At 36.0% G+C, this 24265-nt stretch overlaps 3 protein-coding genes across 3 annotated transcripts; all 3 read left to right on the forward strand.

Moving 5' to 3' along the window:
• The first annotated feature begins 638 nt into the window (after nt 1–638).
• LOC118491580 lies at nt 639–12010 on the forward strand. The gene is made up of 10 exons (XM_035989460.1): nt 639–926; nt 9136–9319; nt 9488–9575; nt 10284–10377; nt 10545–10629; nt 10727–10857; nt 10962–11017; nt 11249–11564; nt 11668–11748; nt 11843–12010. Exons 1-10 carry the CDS (start codon nt 639–641, stop codon nt 12008–12010), a joined length of 1491 nt encoding a protein of 496 aa, XP_035845353.1.
• A 5708-nt stretch (nt 12011–17718) lies between these two features.
• LOC110933737 lies at nt 17719–19745 on the forward strand. The gene is made up of 2 exons (XM_022176943.1): nt 17719–18670; nt 18766–19745. Exons 1-2 carry the CDS (start codon nt 17719–17721, stop codon nt 19743–19745), a joined length of 1932 nt encoding a protein of 643 aa, XP_022032635.1.
• A 93-nt stretch (nt 19746–19838) lies between these two features.
• Nucleotides 19839–20423, forward strand: LOC110933736 (ATP-dependent DNA helicase PIF1-like). The gene has a single exon (XM_022176942.1). The coding sequence runs from the start codon at nt 19839–19841 to the stop codon at nt 20421–20423; it is 585 nt and encodes a 194-aa protein (XP_022032634.1).
• The last annotated feature ends 3842 nt before the right edge of the window (nt 20424–24265 follow it).

The raw sequence follows: 24265 nt of genomic DNA on the forward strand, positions 1-24265 counted from the left end.
TACATTTTTGTAAATAGTCTAACTAGTCGAACAGGTCATGCGATACTGACCACATGCTCTTCGTGGATTCGATACCCGACTTACCCTAGCTACCTAGGTTTAATTGGGTTTTTGACTGATCGGGACGGCACGGTCACGTCAAAATGGCGCCGTTGCCGGGGAGCTAGTGCGCTTAGTATTTCATTGCTTGTTCGATTTTAGTTTAGTTTTTCTTTCTTGTATTTTTGTGATTTTACTTTGGGTGGTCGAGCTTGTTTGTGCAGGTACATGTTTTGCAGGTACCATCTTTCAATATGAATTGGGTAGATGATGATCCGTGTGAGTGTTGCGGAAGTGGAGAGCACTATTTAGAGGATTGCTCTGTTTTCTACGAAAAAGTTCAAGCCAACAAGGAACGGGAAGACTACCTCAGCGGATTATTTGAATATAGGAGGGCGGACTATGAAGATTTCAATGGTCCATCCTCATATTATCCATACGATAATCCACCACCACCACATTATCAAGAGTACTACTATGAACCCGAATTGCCACATTTCTCAAGTTACCGGGAGGTGTATGATGATTATTATAATGAATACCCTCAACCGGCATACGAGGAACCTTAAGACTCAATAAGTTCCAAGCTCGATGCCATCATGAATGCTATAAGTGCTCTTACTAATTCACATCAAGAGCTCAAAACCGAAATGAAGAAAGAGTTTGAAGTAAGAGATAAAGCTCATGAAGACTTGGCAAAGAAAGTAGGTCATCTCGCCGAAGAATTGGCTCAACTTAGACGAGACCAAGAGGTGTTGGCTAGTGGTACAGTGGTGGATGGTGATGTGGTGGAAGAGGTTATAGATCTTCCGGAGCAAGAAAATGAATGTTTGAACCGAGTGGAAGACAGGACACCGCAAGACGAATCGAATCCGAAAGAAACTCACGTTCATATTCATCCTTCTCCCGTGTAACAACCCGCACCTTCGTGCGTTGTTACTACTCGATACACTCGTTACGCCTAGCACCAGAGATTCGGATCATAATGTAACAATATCAGGTAAATCGCTATATTGAAGTATAATAGAATAATTACGCATATTTTATCACTATTACAAAGCTATTTTCGCAAATAATAACGCTCACGATGACATTGAGTGTGGACCTATTCTACCCTCCTCGATAACCGTGAGGTGTCAAAACGTAAACAAGCAACGCTAACAAAGACTATCGGGAGAGTACCATGTCTCCAGCCATCGTGACGATGATGGCAATACGGGCAAAGTAGTACCCCGATAATCATTGTGGCACATCACGTCAAAGAACCCACTCGAAGGCACGCGTAACTCGATCATCACACCGAATATTGGATATATAGATGCGTATATGCGACCCTTTCGTGATTAATTATAATAAATAAATAAATAAGTAATATAAATATATGAAAATATGGCCCAAACAGTCGTAAACGCACCAAAAACGAGAATCGAAGGGCTTCCGTACAGACGGGCCAGCCAAACGGCTGGGCCAGTCGATCGAATGGACCAGCAGATCGGCTGGGTCGGCCGATCGAACGGGCCAGCCGATCGGCTGGGCCGGCCGATCGGACAGGCCAGCCAACCGGCTGGGCCGCCCGATCGAAGGGGCCAGCCGATCGGCTGGGCCGGCCGATCGGACAGGCCAGTCGATCGGCTGGGCCGGCCGATCGAACAGGCCAGTCGATCGGCTGGGCCGGCCGATCGGACAGGCCAGTCGATCGGCTGGGCCGGCCGATCGGATAGGCCAGTCGATCGGTTGGGCCGGCTGATCGAGCGGGCCAACCGATCCAGCCCACTTTTCCTCCTTTTCCCTCCTCCCTTGCCTATAAATACCCCTCATTCACCCCAAACACTTGTTGTTACTGCTGCTGCTCGACCAAGACGTTCCAGCCCCTTAATCTCTCGATTTCTCGCGATTCTTGTAAGTTTTCAACCCAAATCTTGTACTTCCTTGATCTATATGCATTCTTTCATCTTTCTACCTTTCAATTTTCGACTTTTAACCGTGAAATCAACGGATTTGGAGTGTTCTAGGGTGATGTCACCATGGAGTTCTTCAAGAGTGATGTCATCCCATGAAGAACAACTCAGATCCGAATGGTTTCCATATGATTCTACATAAATCCCGTCTAAATCTATGTTTCCAATCAAGAAGTTATGGATTTGAGACGTTCTAGAGTGATGACATCATGAAGTTCTTATGAACTTCAAGTGTTGGCCTCATTCCACCAAGAACAACTCAGATCTAAGAAATCCCGCAAGAATAATCAAGGTTTTCACATCAGATCTATACTTAAAAACGGAAGAACCAGAGCTTATACCGACCTTCTACTCATTCTTAGTGTCGTGTTGGTCAAAGATCTGATTCTTAACGATGAGACGACCAATTTCGGGTTAAACACGGAAAAACCACCAAGAACGGCCAGTTCTGATGGAACGGGGTGATTCCCGGCCGTTAGAACAGGTCGGAATTGATGGGATTTCAGTTGTTCAACACGTCACAAAACGTCTCGACCAAACCACCAAAAAACACGCGAAAATCATCGAAAAACAGCTGGACAGGCTGGCCGATCGAGCGGCCCAGCCAACCGAGCGGTCCAGCCGATCGGCCAGGCTAGCCGATCGGACGGGCTGGCCGATCAGGCAGCCCCTCGATCGAGCTGACCATCTGATCGAACAGCCTATCCGATCGGACGGCCCATCCGAATGGGCCAACTTTCGACCTAACTATCGTCCAATTTCGTGTATTCCGATACCATTTAGCGCGTAATCCAATACTCATGTAATCAGTCTGAAATCAGGGCATTCTCAGGCATCATCCTGTCAATCCAACCAAATACGCACTGTGAGTATATCGAACTTATCAAACGAATGATTCAATTGGTCAATTTATCACTTGCGAATAACCGTTTGCATAGATATACGTGATGCTAGTTACATGTATGCTAGGACTTATACTCGTGACGTCCCACCACGACTAGTATAGTACTATTGCGCCCGACGGGGTCTAGTTATGCATCGAGAATCGAGCATCGAGGACTTAGCTGGTAGTATCAGTTTTGTGAGTATATATATCGTGTATTACGTTTATGCATGTGGAAATTCGCAGCACTTTTAATCTACTATACTGTTACATATCAAACCTATATACTCGCCAATACTTTCGTATTGACAATATTTTAACGTATGTTGCAGGTTTAGTTGAAGTCTTCATCAAATCAAGCTAGGAAGTCTAGAAACTCACCTAAAATCTACGTTGTCGGATTTGAATTGTTCGAGAGGACAAGAAATCTGTGATGACTTATGTGATTGTATTATTTGTTAGTATGGGATAACGAATGTAATAAATATTATCGCAATATAGTTGTTATGGATTCTCTTGAGCAATCTGATTCGCCTAGTGCCGCGCCCCGATGATTCCGCCATCGGTTGGGGTGTGACATCCCGTACTTGTCACCCTAACCAACAAAGTTGGGGATGCGGGTTTGGGTACAAGGATTCGAAGAGTAGCCTTGCAAGACATTGGCCATGTTGTCAAGAAACGACCCCAAAGTAGTTTAATACGCATGCCACGTAAAATAAAAAGAGAATGGATCCGGCATGCCAACTACCGAGCGTATGTTGGAAACTCGTTAGGCAAATGCGCACTTCGACCACCATGAGAGGCAAATCAGGTATAATTGTTGTAGAGTTTGTATTATTTTCGTTTTATTTTATTTTCTTAGTTAAATGAACGTTGTGGGTGTGTTCCCTATATAACCCTCACGAGACCTACTCGTCCTCCCGAGCTATCGGGTGGTTTAAAAGGGCCTGTTGCATAAGCTAAATGCAATCGTGATTCCTACGAAAGTGAGTTAGGGTTGTTGTTATTGTAAATTATTTTTCCACATAAATCAAAGTAAATTAATGTATGACTTGGTAATATTTTCATAAAAGTGGTAGAACTAGGTAGCTAATAAATTTTAATGGTTGTGAGAAGCATGCTTCTACACAAGGGTTAAGATTTGTAGGTACATTATTTCGTGAGACGACCGCTTTGTTGAAAAGATGAAGAGCACACGAGGAACTAGCGAAAAACCAGGTGCATACGTTTCTTTTTATCTTTGATTTTTAGTTAGCAAATAAGTGGATTGTAAATTGTATTTTATTTTCCGGGGTGGAATTTTTGGGAAGTTAGCCGTGTCACATCCCTTGTGCGTTTAAAACTCTAGTTCTTACACATTGAGGACAATGTTTACCTCAAGTGTGGGGACGTGGGGTAGTAAAAGTTTTCGATTTTGACCCGTTCATTTAAACACTACACATTGAGGACAATGTTTACCTCAAGTGTGGGGATGTGGGGGAAAATTTTCAAAATTTTTTTCAAAAATGTCTTTGTTTGAAGCGATCTAAAAAGCACAAGTAACTAAGTCAACGAGGGATAACACAACCCATTTGGTCTTTTGTCATGGTCAAGTTCGAATTAATAGCATGACGGGTATTTAGCGGGTGGTTATTTGGGAATAATTCGTCTAAGAAACTAGCACATCATGCATGTCACATATCATACCCTTTATATGTGAGGTTTTGAGCCACTTTTACATTATAGAATTACATATTTATGTTTCTTTGTTTGAGTGGACCATTAGTCATGTATTGTAGAACTTGCATCTTTTGATACGTTTGAAACCATAGACCGAATACAAGCACGAGAATGATTAAGGCATTAGGTAAACCTTTTCCTTTTTACACCATTTATATATCCTCACCCAAATAAATCCCCTAGTCGCCCACTTTGAGCCTAATCCTTTCGTTTTACAACCCATTTAGCCCATAACCTTAAACCCTTTTCTTTTTAAACCCGTGTGATGAAAATCCGATTATAGGATTATATGATTGTATAGTTGTGTTTGCAAAAAAAATAAAAAAAAATAAAAAAAGCAAAAAAATCAGAAAATGTTGCGAAAAAAGAATGAAGAAGTATTGAGAAAAGCACAAAAAGATGTGTTAGTAGCTTATTGAATAAAAGGCGAAAGTTGTTGCCTCATAGTTGATGTTTATATTTGTTTTGTTTGGTATAGTAGTTTGTAATAAAAATTGAATTTTCATCACCTTAGCCACTTTAAATATCTTATTTCCTACCCTTAGCCTAGCCCCGTTACAACCCTTACAAAGACCTTATGACATGTGCTTAGTATTCGTGTTCGGTGGTGGAGAATGATTGAGTTGCAAGCCTATGCGGGTACATGTTCTAATCGGTTTTGAGCGATTACTTTTTGAAAGTGCTAATACATTATGAAAATTAGCCAAATTATAAACCGAGTGGAGAGAACATTGTGAGGGATGTGCATGATTTATTAGTTTCAAGGGCAGGTTAATCTTGGATAACCACTTTTACATGACTAATCATTTATTGCTAAATATGTCGAAAATTGTAAAAAGCTTGAACCGAGCATGACTTTAGACCTTAACCTTAGTCTCCGGAATGGGATGTGTGATTCTCGTTCGACCCACGTGAAAGTGAAAAACAGATTTGCTTGAGGGCAAGCAAACGACAAGTGTGGGGATGTGATACGTGGTCGAAAACCGGTGATCGTTTGTGCTTAAGTTGATGTTTTTACGTAGCTTTTAATCTTGAATAGCCTACTTTTAATGGGATTTGTGTTTTACAGGTCTAAAAGAGTTTAAGGAGCTAATCGGGAGCTAAACGGAGCACCGGGACGCGAATCGGATCAACCGGGGATGTGAAATGAACAAAACCGAGTTAATCACGAAGATTGGATGTGTTTTGAGGAATGTTAATGGATTTAAAATGAATATATTGGAAGATGGCATGATAGAGGGCTGAATTACGAGTACGTGGGTGAAAACGGTGAGTAAAACGGAGCTATAACGAAGAAGTTATGAAGAAAACAAGAAATCAGGAAATCTGCATTTACAGGGGGCGTCGGGGACGCCCTAAATGGCCGTCGGCGATGCCCTCCTGATTACCGTGTTGCGAAATTTGTGTTTTAATGTTTAGGGACGGGTTGCAAGGTTTCGTTTGACCAATTTTTAGGGGTTACGAGAGGGGGAAGCTAAAAACACCATCTTGGAACCATTCTTGATCATCTTTTTCATCCCTAACCCATCTCTAACACCACCACTACTCTCCTTCACCTCTAACCCTAACTGAATCACCTTCACCATCATCATCAAACCCTCTACCATCATCCCCAATCAATTCTCCACCAAACCCTAACACCTACCCTCCATCATTCCTCTAAGACTCATGGTCATCGCGCCATATTCGTGCTCGTCATCCGGTGATCGCGTCCATTCAACCATGAGCGGCTAGTCTCGTCGGTTTCACCCCGGTGTAGATTGTTGTAAGAATTCTAGGGTTTATGGATTTGTATTTTGATTTGATTTTGTGACAGGTTGTTTAGTATTTGAACCCTTTGATAATTGTCGTGCATTTGAATTGAATTTGTGAATTGTCGAATGATTATAAAATTTGACTTTGCGAAATGAATTTGTGCACTTATGCCTTATCTTAGGTTAGGATTTACATGTCCGAGGTAACGAAGTGCATTACGGTTCGTTGTCTATGACGTTGATAGCAATTGGCACCTAAGCTTCGTGATAGTAATCCGTTAATCACTATATGCAATTGAATCAAGTTAAAACATGTAGGAACCCAAGGTCTTGCAATAATCGAACCGGGTGTGGAACTTGTCTCTAATTTCTTGTTTTAATCATTTAGTAATTTAGTTGCAATCTTAGTTAATCACAAGTGTTTTAGATAATACCAATTGTCGGGTCACTCCGATTTATTTTCCAACCAAATAAACTTATAAAAAAATTAGCAATCTTCATAATCACATTGTACATTTTTGTAAATAGTCTAACTAGTCGAACAGGTCATGCGATACTGACCACATGCTCTTCGTGGATTCGATACCCGACTTACCCTAGCTACCTAGGTTTAATTGGGTTTTTGACTGATCGGGACGACACGGTCACGTCAAAATGTGTAGCAAAAAAAAGGATGTGTTGCAGTTATTGAATAAAAGGCGAAAATCGTTGCCTATTAGATTGATGTTTATAGTTAGTTTTGTTTAGTATAGTTGTTTGTAATAAAAGAATCGAATTTTCGTCACCTTAACCACTTTAAAATATCCTATTTCCTACCCTTAGCCTAGCCCCGTTACAACCCTTTAAAGACCTATTGACTTGTGCTTAGTATTCGTGATCAGTGGTGGAGAATGATTGAGTTGCAAGCTTATGCGGGTACATGTTCTATTCGGTTTTTGAATGATTACTTCCAAAAGTGCTAATACATCATAAAATTAGCCGACTGGTAAACCGAGTGGAGTGAACATTGTGAGGGATATGCATTATTTGTGAGTTTCCAGGGCGGGTTAATCTTGGATAACCACTTTTACATGATTAATCATTTATTGCTAAATATGTCGAAAATTGTAAAAAGTTTGAACTGAGCATGACATTAGACCTTAACCTTTGTCTCGGGAATGGGGAGTGAGTTTCTCGTGCGACCCACGTGAAAGTGAAAGATAGATTTGCTTGAGGGCAAGCAAATGACAAGTGTGGGGATGTGATATGTGGTTGAAAACCGGTGTTCGTATTGGTGTAACTTGATGTTTTTACATGGGTTTTAATTCCGAATAGCCTACTTTTAATTAAAATTGTGTTTTGCAGGTTTGATGAAGTTTAAGGAGCTATTCGGGAGCATTACGGACTATCGGGACGAAAAATGGACCACCGGAACGCGAAATGGGTCAATCGGAAGCGAGAAACACAAAAACAGAAAAATGGGTTTTCTGTGAGGCATAGCCTACGCCACCAGGGGCGTAGGCGACGCCTCCTCCTGATGCTAAATGAGATTTTTGGGGTTTTCTTGGTTGGTGACGAGTTTTAATGCTTGTTTTGACCCATTTTGGGAGTTACACTTGGAATTGAGTTTAAAACCACTTCTTGGAGCCATAACCTATCATCTCTATCATTCCCAATCCATCTCTATCACCAACTTTCATCCGAATCAACCCGAATCACCATTCAATTCACCTTTATCACTATTCCCAAACCCTAGATTCATTAATTCATCAATCCTTCCATCACCATCATTCAAACCAAAACCCTAATCATCATCATTCACCATTTCCAAGATTCAAGATGTTCAATATCAAGTTTCCTTTATCCGGTGTTAGCGTTCGTCCTTCCATGAGCGGCTAAATTCTTGGAGGTTTCACCCCGGTGTAGGTTTTTGTAAGTCTAGGGTTTTAACATTGTTCTTGGTTTGATTTTGTGACAAATTGCTATTTGATTTTGAAGCTTATGAAAATTGTCTTGCATTTGTATTGAATTCATAAATTGTCGAGTGAAGATTAAATTTGACTTTATGAAATGTTTATGTGCAATTATGCCTTGTCTAGGTTAGAGTTTACATGTTCTTGGTAATGAAGTGCATTTTTGTTCGTTCTTTGTAACGTTGATAGCTATTGGCACCTAAACCTTGTAACACTAAATTCGTTAGTCACTTTTGCAATTGAATCAAATCTAAAACGTGTAGAAATCCTAGGATTGCAATTACCGAACCGGGTGTGAACCTTGTTTATTTATCTTGTTTACATCATCAATTATAATTTCGTGCAATTGTTTAAGTTCTTGTTAGTCATAATTAAAAAACTAAACTTGTAGGTTCATTTCAACATCTTTTCAAAAAAAAAAAACCCATAAAAATAATCTAGTAAGCTTCATAATAGTGACAAACCGTTAAAATCAATCAAGTCCATTCGCAAACCACATACTCTTCGTGGTTCGGCCCCTTGCTACCACTAGCTATTTGTTAAGGGTAATTAGGGTTATAAATATTATCTTTGACCGGAGCGCGACACTCCGATCATTTACTGTTATTTATTTTCTGTTTTGTGTAATTTAGGGTTGGTTTTTGGTCATTTATAGATACTTACTGTGTGTTTCCCTGTTATAGGATTATGCACAATGAAACAAACATGAATATTAGTTACTTATTGATCCTTCATATGTTGAGACTTTAGCCACATGTACCTTTTATATTTTTTTTGAGATACTGTTTGTTTGTTTGTTTCTAAAGTATGTGCTTTCACTTATTTGTCAGGGCCGTAAGATTCAGGCAGGGATTAAGGCTCCATTAATTCCTGTGTTTATCTCACAGCTTCATGAGGATGAAGTTGTTATTCTCTCCAGATTTGGTGTTGGAGAAAACACTGATGCTTACAAAGTTATTAACCATGGTTACAAGATTAACTTTTACCGATGTACGGTTGTTACACGTGCGAATGGTTAGCAAGGTGTTGATTACGGATTTAATTTCATCACACATTCACACATTATTAGTGGAGATGCAAAGGATCTGCTCACGTGCGGTATGACTGTTTCTGATAATCTGTTATATGTTTTGCCTCCCTTTTCAATGTCACTAATTTCTGTTGCTATTTTTAACATTTTAGATGTTGCTGGAATTGTTGTCTCGTGTGGAGATATGGAAATCTTTCCTAATGAAAGAAAAAAGATGAATTTGGATCTTCAAGATGTCCAGTAATTTCTAATTTGCCATTTATATAAATTTGTTTGTGTGTTATGATTGTATTTAATACAATTCCAATGATTAGTTTATTTTATATAAAAGTTCATTAAATGGTTCTTATTTAATACAATACCAATGATTAGATTATTTTATAAAAAAGTTCATTAAATGGTTGTTCTTATTTAATACAATACCAATGATTAAATGGTTATTCTTTATTGCATTTAATGGTATATTCATAGTAAATCATTTTCATTATTTAATGTAAATGATTAGTAAATCATATACTATATTCACAGTAAATGAGTGTATGAACTTTCAATGTTGTTCTTTTAATGCTATTCTTTGAGTTAAAACACCTACTATATGCTGTTCTTATAAGTTGGCTATTTGGTCGCGTTATAATAACTTTTAACCAGTGTTATAATGATCCATGGCAGTATCTTTGTGTTGCTCCCCCATCTAACAACCTAACAACCTTTAACCACTGTTGCATATAACTACTGCTAGCTAAGGTCTGATACTATTACAACAGACAAAGTAAACAAGCAGTACTTAATGGACAGCAGTTGTAGTATACAAACAGTGGATGAGGGTCATCAGATGTTAAGAGATATACACTGATGTGTACCAGTTTGGCTCTTATTATCTGTTTCTCACAAGAACGCAAATGATTGTATTTAACTTTTAATGTTGTTCTTTTATCTTTTTTCTTTTAGGGGAGAGGTAGTCCGTTGTACTTTGTGGAATATGTATGAACAAGAATTTAATGATTTTTTGTCTCAAAACTCTCCGAATGAGACTGTGATGGCTGTCATTCAGCATGCGAGGATTAGGAAGTGGCAGGGTAATTTATATTTCACTAATTTATTTCGTTTAGTTTTCCCAATCTCCGTTTTGTTACATTTTTATAAAACATTTTTTTTTATTTCTTTAGTGATTTGTAATGAATTGTTGGATATGTATATTGTTTCTTGCAGGTCAATATACTGTTCAGAGTGATAAGTTTGGAAGTCGTCTATTTCTCAACCAAGAAATTGATGAGATTAATGAACTTCGCAAGAGGTACTATCCGTGATTTATATTTCATATTTTTCATGTTTTTCTTAACATAAGTGTGAGTATTAACGCTAATTGTGTTTTTATTTTTATAATCTTTTAGTGAAACAATTTGAAGCTGGTGCTTCTTCTTCTCAAACCATTCTTTCATCTCAGAGTGTGTTTCCAGTCCGTCAAGAATTTCTAATTGAGACTCCTAAGAGACATGTTGATGAAATTATTGAGATTGATAGTGTATGAATAATTCTATATACATTCATAGGCATTTTAATTTTGTTAATGTTTTCTATGTTCTATCAATTGAGCATGTTAATAAAGCTTTATCTATGATATTGTAGGGAATGTCATGTGTGGTAGTTGCAACGATCAAAATTGTTCAACAAAACTATGGATGGTTTTATCCGGCATGTTGAGACTGTAACAAGAAGGTGTTGACCACAATTGAGTACTTACAATATGCTAAAACCATTTCTGATGAGGTCATGAATCTGTCACCTGCTTCATTGGTTTGTCCGAAATGCGATAAAGAATGCACATCGATAACCATAAAGTAAGTTAACGTCCGATCTTTTTATGTCCAGAACTGCTATGGTTTTTGTTGTAATTTACTTGGCATTTATTACAGGTTCAAAGTACATCTGAGAGTGCAAGATGAAACTGGCAGCGTTTCTTTTGTGATGTTTGATAAAGATGTAATGAAGCTTATTGGTTCAACTGCGAATGATATAAGGGAACGCCAAGTGAAGCTCGTTGATACTGAAAGTTTTCCCCATGAAATATCACGGTTGGTTGAAAAGAAGTTGGCGTTTAAAATTGAAGTTTCTTATTACAACCTTAACCATGACTACCACGTCTACACTATCCAAAAAGTATGTGATGATCCGGACATAATTGCTGAATTGGTTGGTGGTAATGGAAATGCTCTTGAGGTTGCTGATGAGGTAAGAGTTTTTGTATATCCTATATTGATTTATTTTTTTCTTCCCAATTTTTGTAGTTTAAATATCTTAATTATATTCCCTTTTGGTAATATTTTGATATTAGGTGTTTAGTCAAGAAGGTTTAGAAATTAAAGCTGTTCAATTATCTGAATCCTCACAGATGGTCGGTGCTAATATTTCAAAGGTGAATAAGAATTCTACAGTTTTGTTTTTTGGTTTAGTATAGATTATATTACATTATTTGATACCTTAGTAGTTGTTTTGTGATTTAATTGAAGGATGTTGTATCTGTTATGGCCGACTCTTCCGTTGTCGAAGCTGAGAAGGATTCGGCCACCAGTCCTAATGGTAAACATTCGTTGCAGGATGTGGAAGGTCAAAATGTTGGGGAACTCTCTTCTAACAACAAAAGGAGCCGGAGGAAGCCATCTAGGCTTAACACTTAGCTTCTTTCACGTCGTTATATTTTGATGGTAAACATGCTATGTTTTTTGGTATGTACTTAAGTACGTGGTTGTTTGAAGTTTGGTTGTCGTTGGTAAGTGGTAAACTACTCAAACAGTTGTTTTCTATGTTTTAGATGTTGGTAACTTATGAACTTGGAACATGTGGTAAACCATTATGTGGTTTACTTTTTTGTATTATGCTGGGAAATATAATCTTTGGTTATAATGTGTGCTTATGATTTGTGAATATAGTATATGGGATGTCTAAATTAGTTTGACATAGTCTAAATTCTACTTTTTTAATATAGAGTTTGAATGTATCTTCAGCAGTTGTTGTACACAAGCAGTACTTAAGGGACAGCAGTTGTAGTATACAAACAGTGGATGAGAGCCATCAGCTGCTTATTATCTGTTCCTCTTTAACCACTGTTACATATAACTACTGCCAGCTAAACACTGATACTATTACAATAGACATAGTAAACAACTGTTTCTTCGGTCCACTGCTTCATTCTAAGCAGGGCTTTGGTCTTTAGCAGTACTTGAGTTAGGGCAGTAGATTAAATAGCAGCACTTTGTCTTCAGCAGTTGTTGTACACAAGCAGTACTTAAGGAACAGAAGTTGTAGTATAGAAACAGTGGATGAGGGCCATCAGCTGTTTATTATCTGTTCCTCTTTAACCACTGTTACATATAACTACTGCTAGCTAAACACTGATACTATTATGATAGACATAGTAAACAACTGTTTCTTCAGTCCACTGCTTCATTCTAAGCAGGGCTTTGGTCTTTAGCAGTACTTGAGTTAGGGCAGTAGATTAAATAGCAGCACTTTGTCTTCAGCAGTTGTTGTATACAAGCAGTACTTAAGGGACAGCAGTTGTGTATACACACAGTGGATGAGGGGCATCAGATGTTATAACCACTTTAAAGGGCAAAGTCTAATGCAAACATCTGCTTATGATGAATCCACTGATGTGAACCAGTTTTTGCTCTTTTTAGCTGTTCCTGTTTAACAATTGTTACATATAACTACTGCTAGCTAAACACTTATACTATTACAATAGACAAAGTAAACAATTGTTTCTTCATTCCACTGCTTCAGTCAAAGCACGGCTTTGGTCTTTAGCAGCACTTGAGTTAGGGCAGTAGATTAAATAGCAGGTCTTTGTCTTGAGCAGTTGTTGTACACAAGCAGTGCTTAATGGACAGTAGTTGTAGTGTACAAATAGTGGATGAGGCCTATCGGATGTTATAAACACTTTAAAGGGGAAAGTCTAATGCAAACAGCTGCTGATGATGAATCCGCTGATGTGAACCATATTGTTTGCCTCTTATGAATCAATAGTGAATAAGCTTTTGACAAATGTTTTGAGCATCTGCGGTTCTGATGAAAGGAATGATTTAAAGTTTAATGCAAACAGCTGCTTATGATCAATCCACTGATATATTATAATCTGTTTTTTAGTATTTGATCGTTCAACCATTCACCAGTTTTGGCTCTTATTATCGTTCCTCTTTAACCAGTGATACATATAACTACGGCTAGCTAAATACTCATACTATTACAATAGACAAAGTAAACCACTGTTTCTTCATTCCACTGCTTCAGTCCAAGCCGGGCTTTGGTCTTTAGCAGCACTTGACTTAGGGCAGTCGATTAAATAGCAGCACTTTGTCTTCAATTTTCGTTATATTTTTTGAGTTAAATCGATTTTCGTTATGACAGGATATAATTCATAAATATAATTATTTGAGTTAAAGTTCAACTTTAAATAAGTTGGCTATTTGGTCGCGTTATAGTAACTTCATTGTAGTAACCAATATATTGTTCAAACCAAGACAAGGATGATTAAAAAATATGTAGTATTTAAATCCATATAAATTATGATGTTTCTAAGGGGTCCAACGAATTCCTAATAAAACCAAGACAAGAATGTTTAGAAACATGTAGTAGTTAAATCCATATAAATTTCTTGGTGCACATAAATTATCGGACAATGTGACTCGGTAAAAATCTATCATTAAACTTCAATCCAAAATATAAATCTTGTGGATCGCGTTGTAATAATTTTATTATAGGAACCATTACATTGGTAAAACCAAGACAAGGATTAAAAAAAATATGTACTATTTAAAGGATAAATCTTGAGGATCGCGTTGTAATGATAAAAAAATATGTACTATTTAAATCCATATAAATTATGGAGTTGAAGTTTCACTTGGTTATATTTTTTATACAAAAACAAAGGGCCCCAAATTTGGCTTAATTTTGCAGTTAAATGGTCTAATTCTTTCAATAATTTCTGGCCCATAAGTTGTGAACCATAAAATCCTGTCAAAGGCCCACAAAATGAATTAGGTATGTTAAATGACTATTTCATATTGTCCGCTATGTTTATAGCTTCTTTTTCGAATGAATCAAAGTGAAGATTTAAAATTAGCGCCAAAAACTCAACCTATAATTCAAGACGCTCTTAGTTTGGAAGCAATCGATGAACACTAAATGGTAGGTTTTTCTATCTCATTTGTTTAAATCTATTCTCAACATTTGATGTGATCATCCACTTATTTAGGTAGGTTTTCAATAGGGATCTTCAATCACCACTAGCTGTTGAGAATAAATGTTTTTTTGGACAGTGATTACAATAATCACGTATAGCTAGCCCTAAATCAGACATATGTGCTCAATTCTTATGTACAGTTATGGAGAGTAAAAAGAATTTGATACCAAGACATAGAGAGTATTTTCCACAGTGCAGTCCCCAACAGTCCAAAGAATCCAGGAAGATAAGAAAGTCTATCTTGAATAAGCGTAGAAACAGGGGTGTGGTTCAATTTGTACAGACACCTCCTATTATTGATACACTTCTGGGCAATGTTACTATCATAAAAAACGATAATGGAGGTATGTTTTTGATGGTCATATGTCAAAAATGTAAGTGTTTGTAGCATAAATTAACCAAATCTCTTTATGTACAGCATGTCACACGCCCGACAATTTAGATCGAACATGTGTTAGTACAATCCCTCTGACTTCATCCAGTCTTGGTAAGGTTATAAATCTTATTTTTTTAAGGTATGCTATCTGACTTGACCTTGTCCCTTTGTTTGAATTTTAGGGCAATCTGGAAAGGCTAATTATGGTGTTTATGACTCTAGAAAGAGGAAACAAAGTTTGAAAACCATGGATATAAGTAAATTTGATTTATCCATTGTAGCTGATTTAAGCAGGACATCTTCAATGGTCACTCCTCTTCAACCATCAAATCATAAAATTGATAGAAGTCCATTAACAGATATTACAAACTGTATGCTATATACACTTTTGTTATTACTGTTAATCATTTATTGAATGTTAATGTAAGTTTGATAACATTTATAAATTTTGTCTTGCAAGTGGATTGTGTTACAGTAAGGTCCCGTCGAAGTGATATTCCAACTCCTCAGAATATTGACAATAGAACTTCTCGACAGCTGCCAAAATGTTCCGTAGTAGCGTTTAGTGGTATATGTTTTACTTTTAATAAAAAACTAAATATAGGTTTCTAAGTCACTATATTTGTCGAATCTATGGCTTATTTTCCTATCTGTTATAACCGATGTTAATTTGCCTTTTCCAAAATGAAACGGCAGGAAAAGAAAATTCCTACCCTGGTGAGAGGTTTAACTTTGATGATCCCGATTCGGAGGATTATTTACCATCTTCTATCGTAAAAAAGATTTACGGAATTGCAAGAGGTAACTACCCTCCTTAAACTTATCAAAGTATCTTTCCAAATAACAGTTTAATCTCCTAATATTTCACTTATATCATCGTTTTTTATCTGCCTATATAATTTTGTAGAATACGTAGATCATGTAGATGCTATTTATGTATGTTCTTACTGTCATGCAATGATTTGGAAAGATGAAATGCTTAGGGGTAATTTGGATTCTAAGAAATCTTCTTTTTCTCTTTGTTGTTCGAACGAAGACGTTGAATTGCCTTCCTCACCTGCTCCTCCTCCACTGCTCGAAAGATTTTACAAAAGAGTTACTCCTGAAAGCCGCAATTTCATGAATAACATTCGAGCATATAACATGATGTTTTCCTTCACATCCCTTGGTGGCAAGGTTTCTAAAACTTTTCAAAAAACCAAAGGTCCTTATGTTTTTGGACTGCAAGGACAAAATTACCATCGCATTGGTAGTCTGCTACCGAAAGATGGTGAAGAGCCCAAATTTTCACAGCTTTATATTTATGATTCCCAAAACGAGGATTTTAATCGTCAAAAGGCTGTAAGGTAAATTAAGCATTCAGTAAATTTTGTTTTATGTCAAGTGTTATATATATATATATATCTGATCTATACAATAATGTCGTTTTTTACACAGTGTCGAGCAAGGTTCAAAGACAGATACTAAACAACAACTTGATCTTGCCATCATATCGAGTCTTAAAAAAATGTTGGATTCATGCAATCCACTTGTGAAGTCATTTAGAATGCTACGAGATTGTTTTAAACAAAATGATTGGCAAAATGTAAGACTCAAGCTCATTGGAATAAGGGATAAGGATGGTAGAATTTTTAACTTGCCTACTACTGAAGAAATTGCTGCCTTAATAATTGGTGATTTTGATGGAGCATTTGATAAAAGGGATATCATAGTTCAAACAAAATCAGGCGATCTTCAGAGAATCAGTGAGCTTCATCCCTCTTATCTTGCATTGCAATATCCACTTATCTTTCCATATGTAGAAGATGGATTTAGACTTGGTATTAAACATCGAGGTGTTTCAGTTGATTGTGACATACTTAGAACCAGTACCACAATGAGAGAGTTCTTTAGTTACAGGATACAAGACAGAGCCAACCAATTTTCGTTGTTACTCAATGCCAAAAAGCTATTCCAACAGTTTGTAGTTGATGCGTATACAATGATAGAATCTGCACGGTTAGCTTACATAAAGACACAACAACCCAAACTTAGAAGTCAAACATTTAAGAATTTAAATAAAAGTGTTCAAAGTGGCCAAAGCGATACGTCAAATTGTGGAAAACGAATTTTGTTGCCATCTTCATTTACCGGTGGAGCGAGATATATGATGCAAAAGTATCTAGATGCTATGGCAATCTGCAAAGCTGTAGGATATCCGGATCTCTTCATAACAGTCACTTGTAATCCCAATTGGCCTGAGATTTATAGATGTTTAAAAGACAAACGGTTGAACCCTCAAGATAGACCGGATATTATCGCACGGTTATTCAAAATTAAAATCAATCATCTAATTCAAGATTTCAAGAAACATAAATTCTTTGGTGAGATACAAGCAAGTAAGTCATTGTAAATTGTTTTAATTAATTTCTCAAATAATACTTTTACTAACACTTTTTTGGATGTAATATTTCAGTTAGTTATACAATCGAATTTCAGAAACGTGGTCTACCTCATGCTCATATATGTTTGTTCTTAAGTGCCGAGAGCAAATTTCCAACGGCTAAAGAAATCGATTTGGTTATTAGTGCTGAAATACCTGACAAATAGATGGATGCTTCACTGTATGAACTTGTCAAACAATTTATGATCCATGGTCCTTGTGGTACAGACAATCCTCATTCTCCATGCATGGTTAATTTAAAATGTTCGAAGAAGTTTCCGAAAAAATATGTAGATGAGACTTGTGTTGATTCTGAAGTATATCCTGTCTACCGACGTCGTCAATCATGCAACACAGTAGAAAAAATGGCGTCTTACTTGACAATAGGTTTGTGGTTCCATACAATGCTATGCTACTAAAAAAGTATCAGTGCCACATAAATGTTGAGTGGTGTAACCAAGCAGGATCCATCAAATATCTCTTCAAATACATTAATAAGGGTCCGGATAGAGTGACAGCTTCTGTTTACGAAAGTACCTCCACTGCTAATGTGAACCCTCAAAACAAGGAAATGAAAAATAATGAAAATCTCTCAAACGAAACAGAAGTAGATGAAGTTAAAGCATATCTTGATTGTAGATATATTTCAGCGTGTGAAGCTGCTTGGAGAATCTTTAAGTTTGACATACACTATCGGCATCCATCTGTTGAAATATTACCTTTTCACTGTGAAGATGGTCAGGCTATTGTTTATGACGATAATTCAAACTTGTGTGACGTGGTCAGTAACCCAACTGTGAAAATGTCTATGTTCACAGAATGGATGAAATGTAATCAAACGGATGCATTTGCTAGAACTTTGAAGTATATAGAGTTCCCCAGATACTTTGTATGGATACGCAAAACACGAAAGTGGGTACGTAGAAAAAAACCTTTTGGTGCAGTTGGTAGGATACATTATGTACCTCCATCACTTGGTGATTGTTATTTCTTGAGAATTTTATTGAATCGCGTTATAGGACCAATGAGTTTCAATGATATAAAAACAGTTGATGGAAAAATATATCATACTTTTAAAGATGCATGTTTCGCTCGCGGTCTGTTGGATGATGATAAGGAGTATTTAATGGCCATTAATGAAGCAAGTGCATGGGCTACTTCTGATTTCTTGCGTACATTTTTTGTAATGCTCTTGATGTCAAACTCCATTTCTAGGCCGGGTATTTTCTGGAAGGAAACAAAATCTCTATTATGTGAAGATATATTATATCAGCAACGGAGGATTACTGGTATTCCTGGTAATTTTAAAAACTTAAATAAAATATCAGATTCCATTTTACTTTAATCAAGTGTTTAAAAAATCTAATTACTAAACATCTGTTGTATTTTTTAGATTTGGTTCTTAAAGAGGAAGAGATTGAAAACATTTGCTTAGCACATATCGAAAAACTGTTACTTGGTTATGGAAGTACGTTAAGCAACTTTACTGACATGCCAAATGTTCCTGACAACTACACTTCACGATTGAACAATCAATTGATAATGAAGGAACTTTCGTATGATCGGGCTATCTTAAAAAAGGAACTTGCAGCTTCCCTAAAATCTTTAACTGATGAACAGCGAAAAGTGTATCAAACCGTCATGAATGCAGTTGTTAAAGGAAGTGGAGGAGTTTTCTTTCTATATGGTTACAGTGGAACTGGTAAAACATTTCTGTGGAAAACATTTGCAGCTGCGTTACGTTCCAATGGTGAAGTTGTGTTGAATGTTGCATCCAGTGGTATTGCATCACTTTTATTAGATGGTGGTAGAACGGCTCATTCCAGGTTTGTAATTCCGATAAATGTTAACGAGGATTCTATATGCTCTATTGAACCAAACAGTGAGCTAGGAGGCTTAATCAAACAAACTAAGATGATAATCTGGGATGAAGCGCCAATGACACATAAGCATTGTTTTGAAGCTCTGGATAGAACAATGAGAGATATAGCCCGTTCCAGTAATCCGTCCTTGCAGAACAAACCTTTTGGTGGAAAGATTGTGCTTTTTGGCGGTGATTTTAGACAAATCCTTCCAGTCATTCCAAAAGGTACCAGAAGCATGATTGTAAATTCTTCATTGAATTCTTCTTATATATGGCAAGATTGTCAGTTACTCAAGTTAACAAAAAACATGAGGTTAAAAATGGGTACCAAATCAAGTAATTTTAACGAGACCAAGGAATTTGCTGAATGGATTTTAAGGCTTGGTGATGGTCTACTTGGTGGTCCAAATGATGGAGAAGTGGAAATTGAAATTCCAGATGATTTACTTATACTCGATGCAGTCAATCCTATATCTTCATTGATCGCTTTCACATATCCGGATATGTAAAAGTTTTTATATTCAAATTACTTCCAACAAAGAGCCATTCTTGCACCCAAAAATGAAGTTGTGGATTCAATAAATACAGAACTGTTAAATAGTATGCCTGGTGAAGAAAAGATATATCTCACTTCAGATACTTTATGTGAGTCTGAGGATCAAACCGACCTTAACATGGCATTGTTTCCTCTGGATGTATTAAACAAATTGCATCTGTCAGGATTACCTAACCATAAATTGGTTCTCAAAGTTGGAGCTCCGGTAATGTTACTTAGAAACATTGATCAAACAAATGGTCTGTGTAACGGTACACGACTTCAAGTAACAAAACTTGGAAAACTTGTAATCGAAGCAAAGATTATTACTGGAAATAATATAGATCATCATACTTTGATTTCAAGATTGAAAATGACACCGTCCGATAAAAGAATACCGGTGAAAATTGCACGAAGACAGTTCCCATTATCTCTATGCTTTGCAATGACCATCAACAAAAGCCAGGGACAATCACTTGAACGTGTAGGCTTATATCTTCCAAGGCCGGTTTTTAGTCACGGACAACTATACGTTACTGTATCACGAGTAAAGAGCGGGAAGGGTTTGAAGATCTTGATATGTGACAGGGGAAAACAAGTGTGTAAAACCACAACTAACGTGGTCTACAAAGAAGTTCTACAAAATCTATAGTCGTTGTAGAAATAGCATTTTGAAGAAAAGTCTTTTAATGTTTGAAGTTATTTGGTATTATGTTTTGCACATCCTATCAACATGTTTCTTTTATCTAATAATAATGGATGTTATTTTACAGAATTGTTTTAAAATATAGTATACATTTTTAAAAAATGATACCTTTAACAATTATAAAATAATGAAAGATAAATAACAATAACATATATCTAAAAGACAAGAAATAACTAATACAAGTAATACTTTCAACCGTTTGTTTGTGGTTCAGTAACATATGAATTAAAAACTTTTCAGTAGCTAACCCTTCGTACTACCAACATCAAAACTAAACTACCAACCTTTACAAAAGTGTTTTGAGGAAACCAGCAACCACAAACAAAAAACATTGTTTCCATACAAAATAACATTATCTGAGAAAGAGCCACAACCATTCAGTCAAACAAGAAAATACCTTTACTCATGACGAACTTAAGGGTAAACTCTTCACGAGGAACCAAGTTTTTATCCTTCACAAACTGTTTCATGTTTTTTATGTAAAACCGATCATCAGGAGACTCGATACCAACTCGAACATCCCAAACATTTCCAGCAGCATCTACAATCTTTAAAGTTCTTTTCCTATCCAAGCCAAGTTTTTTACCAAGAACTTTTTTAATGCGCTGTAACAAACAAAAAATAATGTTAACAAAGATAGTATTATAATATGGTTAACACAATGTAAGGTCCTGTTACTACTTTTTGATTACAGAAACTTACAAAATGATTGTCCACACGGAAAACTACTGGAATAGTTTCGTTGTTCGTAGTTACAGCGAGCATTTCAGTTTCATTGTCCTTAGTTATGTCATCCACATCTTCACCATCAGAGATACTGATAACCTCTTCTACCACTTCTTCCTTAATAGCAGCATATAATTCCGGTGGCAAGATTAAATCAGCATCCTTGGAACAATTGAAAACAGACATATCAAAAGTGTGAAGATCAATCATTTCAAACACAAGAAGATGTTCATCACTTAGTGAAAATTTCTTCTTAATCCGATCCCATCCAGTTGTTATTAAAGCTGATTGTCACTAACATCCATTCGAAAAAAAAAATTTGCTTCCCAGGACCTCTAATAACAACCGGATAATTTGGAATGGTATTGCCATCTTGTGATGTACAAATAAACGATTGATATGCTACAACGAGAAAAAAAAATATTAGTAGTTTCATATACGGAACCATAATAAATAAGAAACAATAATAAATATACCGAACCCAGATTGCGAACTACATACCATAGCATCAGGTTTATCAAAATCGCCATTGGGTCTGTAGTAAAAATAATCAGATGGAGCAAATGCAATATTGTCATAGAAATAAAATATCCGGAAACTTTGTAATGCTTCTTCATACTGAAATACGAGCCATGATCCAGATTGTAGTTTCAAAGTTTGAACTACGGAATACCACCCATTGTAGAGATAATAGAAGTTTCCTATATCATATATCTTGACTTCAAAGACTTGCCCATTAGTTGTCCGTACTTTGATAAACCCAACAGGATAGTTAAACTCTTTTATCCATTGTTTATACTTTTTTGGCAGAACCTATGTATAAGTATATTAAAATCAGAACTGTCTAACATGATGTTATAAAGAAAATAAATTCGACATATCTGAGATTAAAATACTAACCAAAGATTTCCTTTGGTTGTTGGTCATGTAACAAGCAAAACCATACATCTTTCTATAAAAAGAGAAAAACGTTAAAAGATGGTAAGTAACTGAGAGAACATGATGAAAGGAAATAGTATTAGTGTGCAACCACTGTTTGACCAAAGTCAAACCACTTTTTTTTTTAAAATCTGTTTGACCAAAGCCTCTTTGACCAAAGTCAAACTATTGTTTGCAAAACTATGACTCTTAGTGGTTCAAAAGTCTGCTTGACCATGGTCAAACCACTGTTTCTCCAATGACAAACCACTGTTTTCTCCACAAAACACTGTTTAACCCAACAGTGATTTTAAACATATATATTTTCATCCATCTGTTAACCACAGTCAACAGATGTATCAACAACAATGATTTTAAGTTGATGAGCATTATTTATGAAAAACTTGAAAAGATTATTCTAATTAATGCAATTAAAAAGAGTATAACTAATAGACTAAAATATTATATAACGTTAAAAGGTTATTTGGGTATATTCAATGTCAACAATGTGAAATACCAAATGTTATTTTCGATGCCGAGAGTTTCTAAAGGTTATTAATATGTTTCTATTTTTGACAGTGTGATACAAAACCCCAAACATGTGAAATATAATCTGATAAAATCTGTCAAGAATACCAACTGAAAGTTTACTAAACATCATAATCTTAAAAAATCTTTATACAACAACTGATAAACAATCATTTTTAACATAGCCCTAAATATCTACACCTCAATCGAACATCCATACAAAAGTAAAAACTTCAATCGAACATCAATACGAACATTCATATGATGGAATCTGAAGTATAACAAATCAAATAAACAAACATGATCACAACTTACAGTTCATATAAAAGAACAAACCTAAGATCAAAAATCATACATGCAAGCGTGGTATAAAAAATTACATGAAGCAAAGATTTCAGAAAAACAAAATCGAATAAATACGTTTTCGATTACCTTTTGCTGATAAGGAAAAATCTTTAACACTCCCTGTCGTTAGTTTGTCGCCCTTCGATGTTCGGAGATGGAAATGGAATGGTAGATGAGTGGTTAGAATTTGGGGCCGGATTTGATATAAGGGTTTTAATGGTCCTACAAAATCTAATCTATTATTAAGCTTAATTGGATCAAATATAAGGGGCTTTATTGAACTGATCAATAACATTTGATTAGTTGTATTAAATACAAACAATATAAATGATGTATTATAATCTATTTCAATGGTTATTAAAGCTACCCGTGTGGTCACACATACTGTTTTTAACATTACTTTATAAAGATATATAACTAAAGACCAAAATTTAAATGATATATTATAATCTGTTTTTTAGTATTTGATTTCGATCATTACTAAACCTACCCGTGTGGTTACACGGGTGCTACACCTAGTAATTATTATGGCAGCATGTATGCTGCGATGAGACAACATTGTGCATTCCCTTTTTTTATTTATATTTTTTTTTGTAAAGTAATATTTGAAAGACCAAAATCACGAAAGTTGATGTTTAATTTATTATTTTTATATTATACTATTATTATTATTATTATATTTTATTATTATTATTATTAGAATTAACCACGTACTTAATAGTTAACAAGCATGTATAAGTTATGAATACCAGTATGTCGAGTATAGGTCGCGTGTATGCATTCGAGATTGATAACATATAACCCGAGTATTGCAACACGTGTAAGCATATATATAAAAAATAGTATTCCATAAAAAAAAATTCATTTCATTACGATCAAAGTCTCGGATTTACAATGGCTTGAAACGAAATACGATTACAAAGGAAACAAGTTTCTGAAAATAGAAATACAAACAACGTTTTCCAATTATGGAAAGTACGAAGAAGCGGGTCGTTACATCTAAGCTACTACCTACAAAAACAAGTGTCACAAACAGATTTTGAACAAGGTGTAGCTTTTCAAATAAATAGTCTTACAAGTAAAACTTTTACTAAACTTATGGATAAAGAGTCAAAAGTTTCAACAACTGAAACAAAGGGTGGTGAGCCTGTTTTAGATGCGTTTGCATCAGTTGCTCAAACTTCTGTTGTTGAGCGAACTGCTCCTGGTGATCATGACACCACAACCAGTGTTGTGAAACATACACCAGGAAAACACAAAAAGAAAGCTGT

This window comes from Helianthus annuus, chromosome 4 (assembly GCF_002127325.2).
Source record: "Helianthus annuus cultivar XRQ/B chromosome 4, HanXRQr2.0-SUNRISE, whole genome shotgun sequence".
NCBI classification, from domain to species: Eukaryota; Viridiplantae; Streptophyta; class Magnoliopsida; order Asterales; family Asteraceae; genus Helianthus; species Helianthus annuus.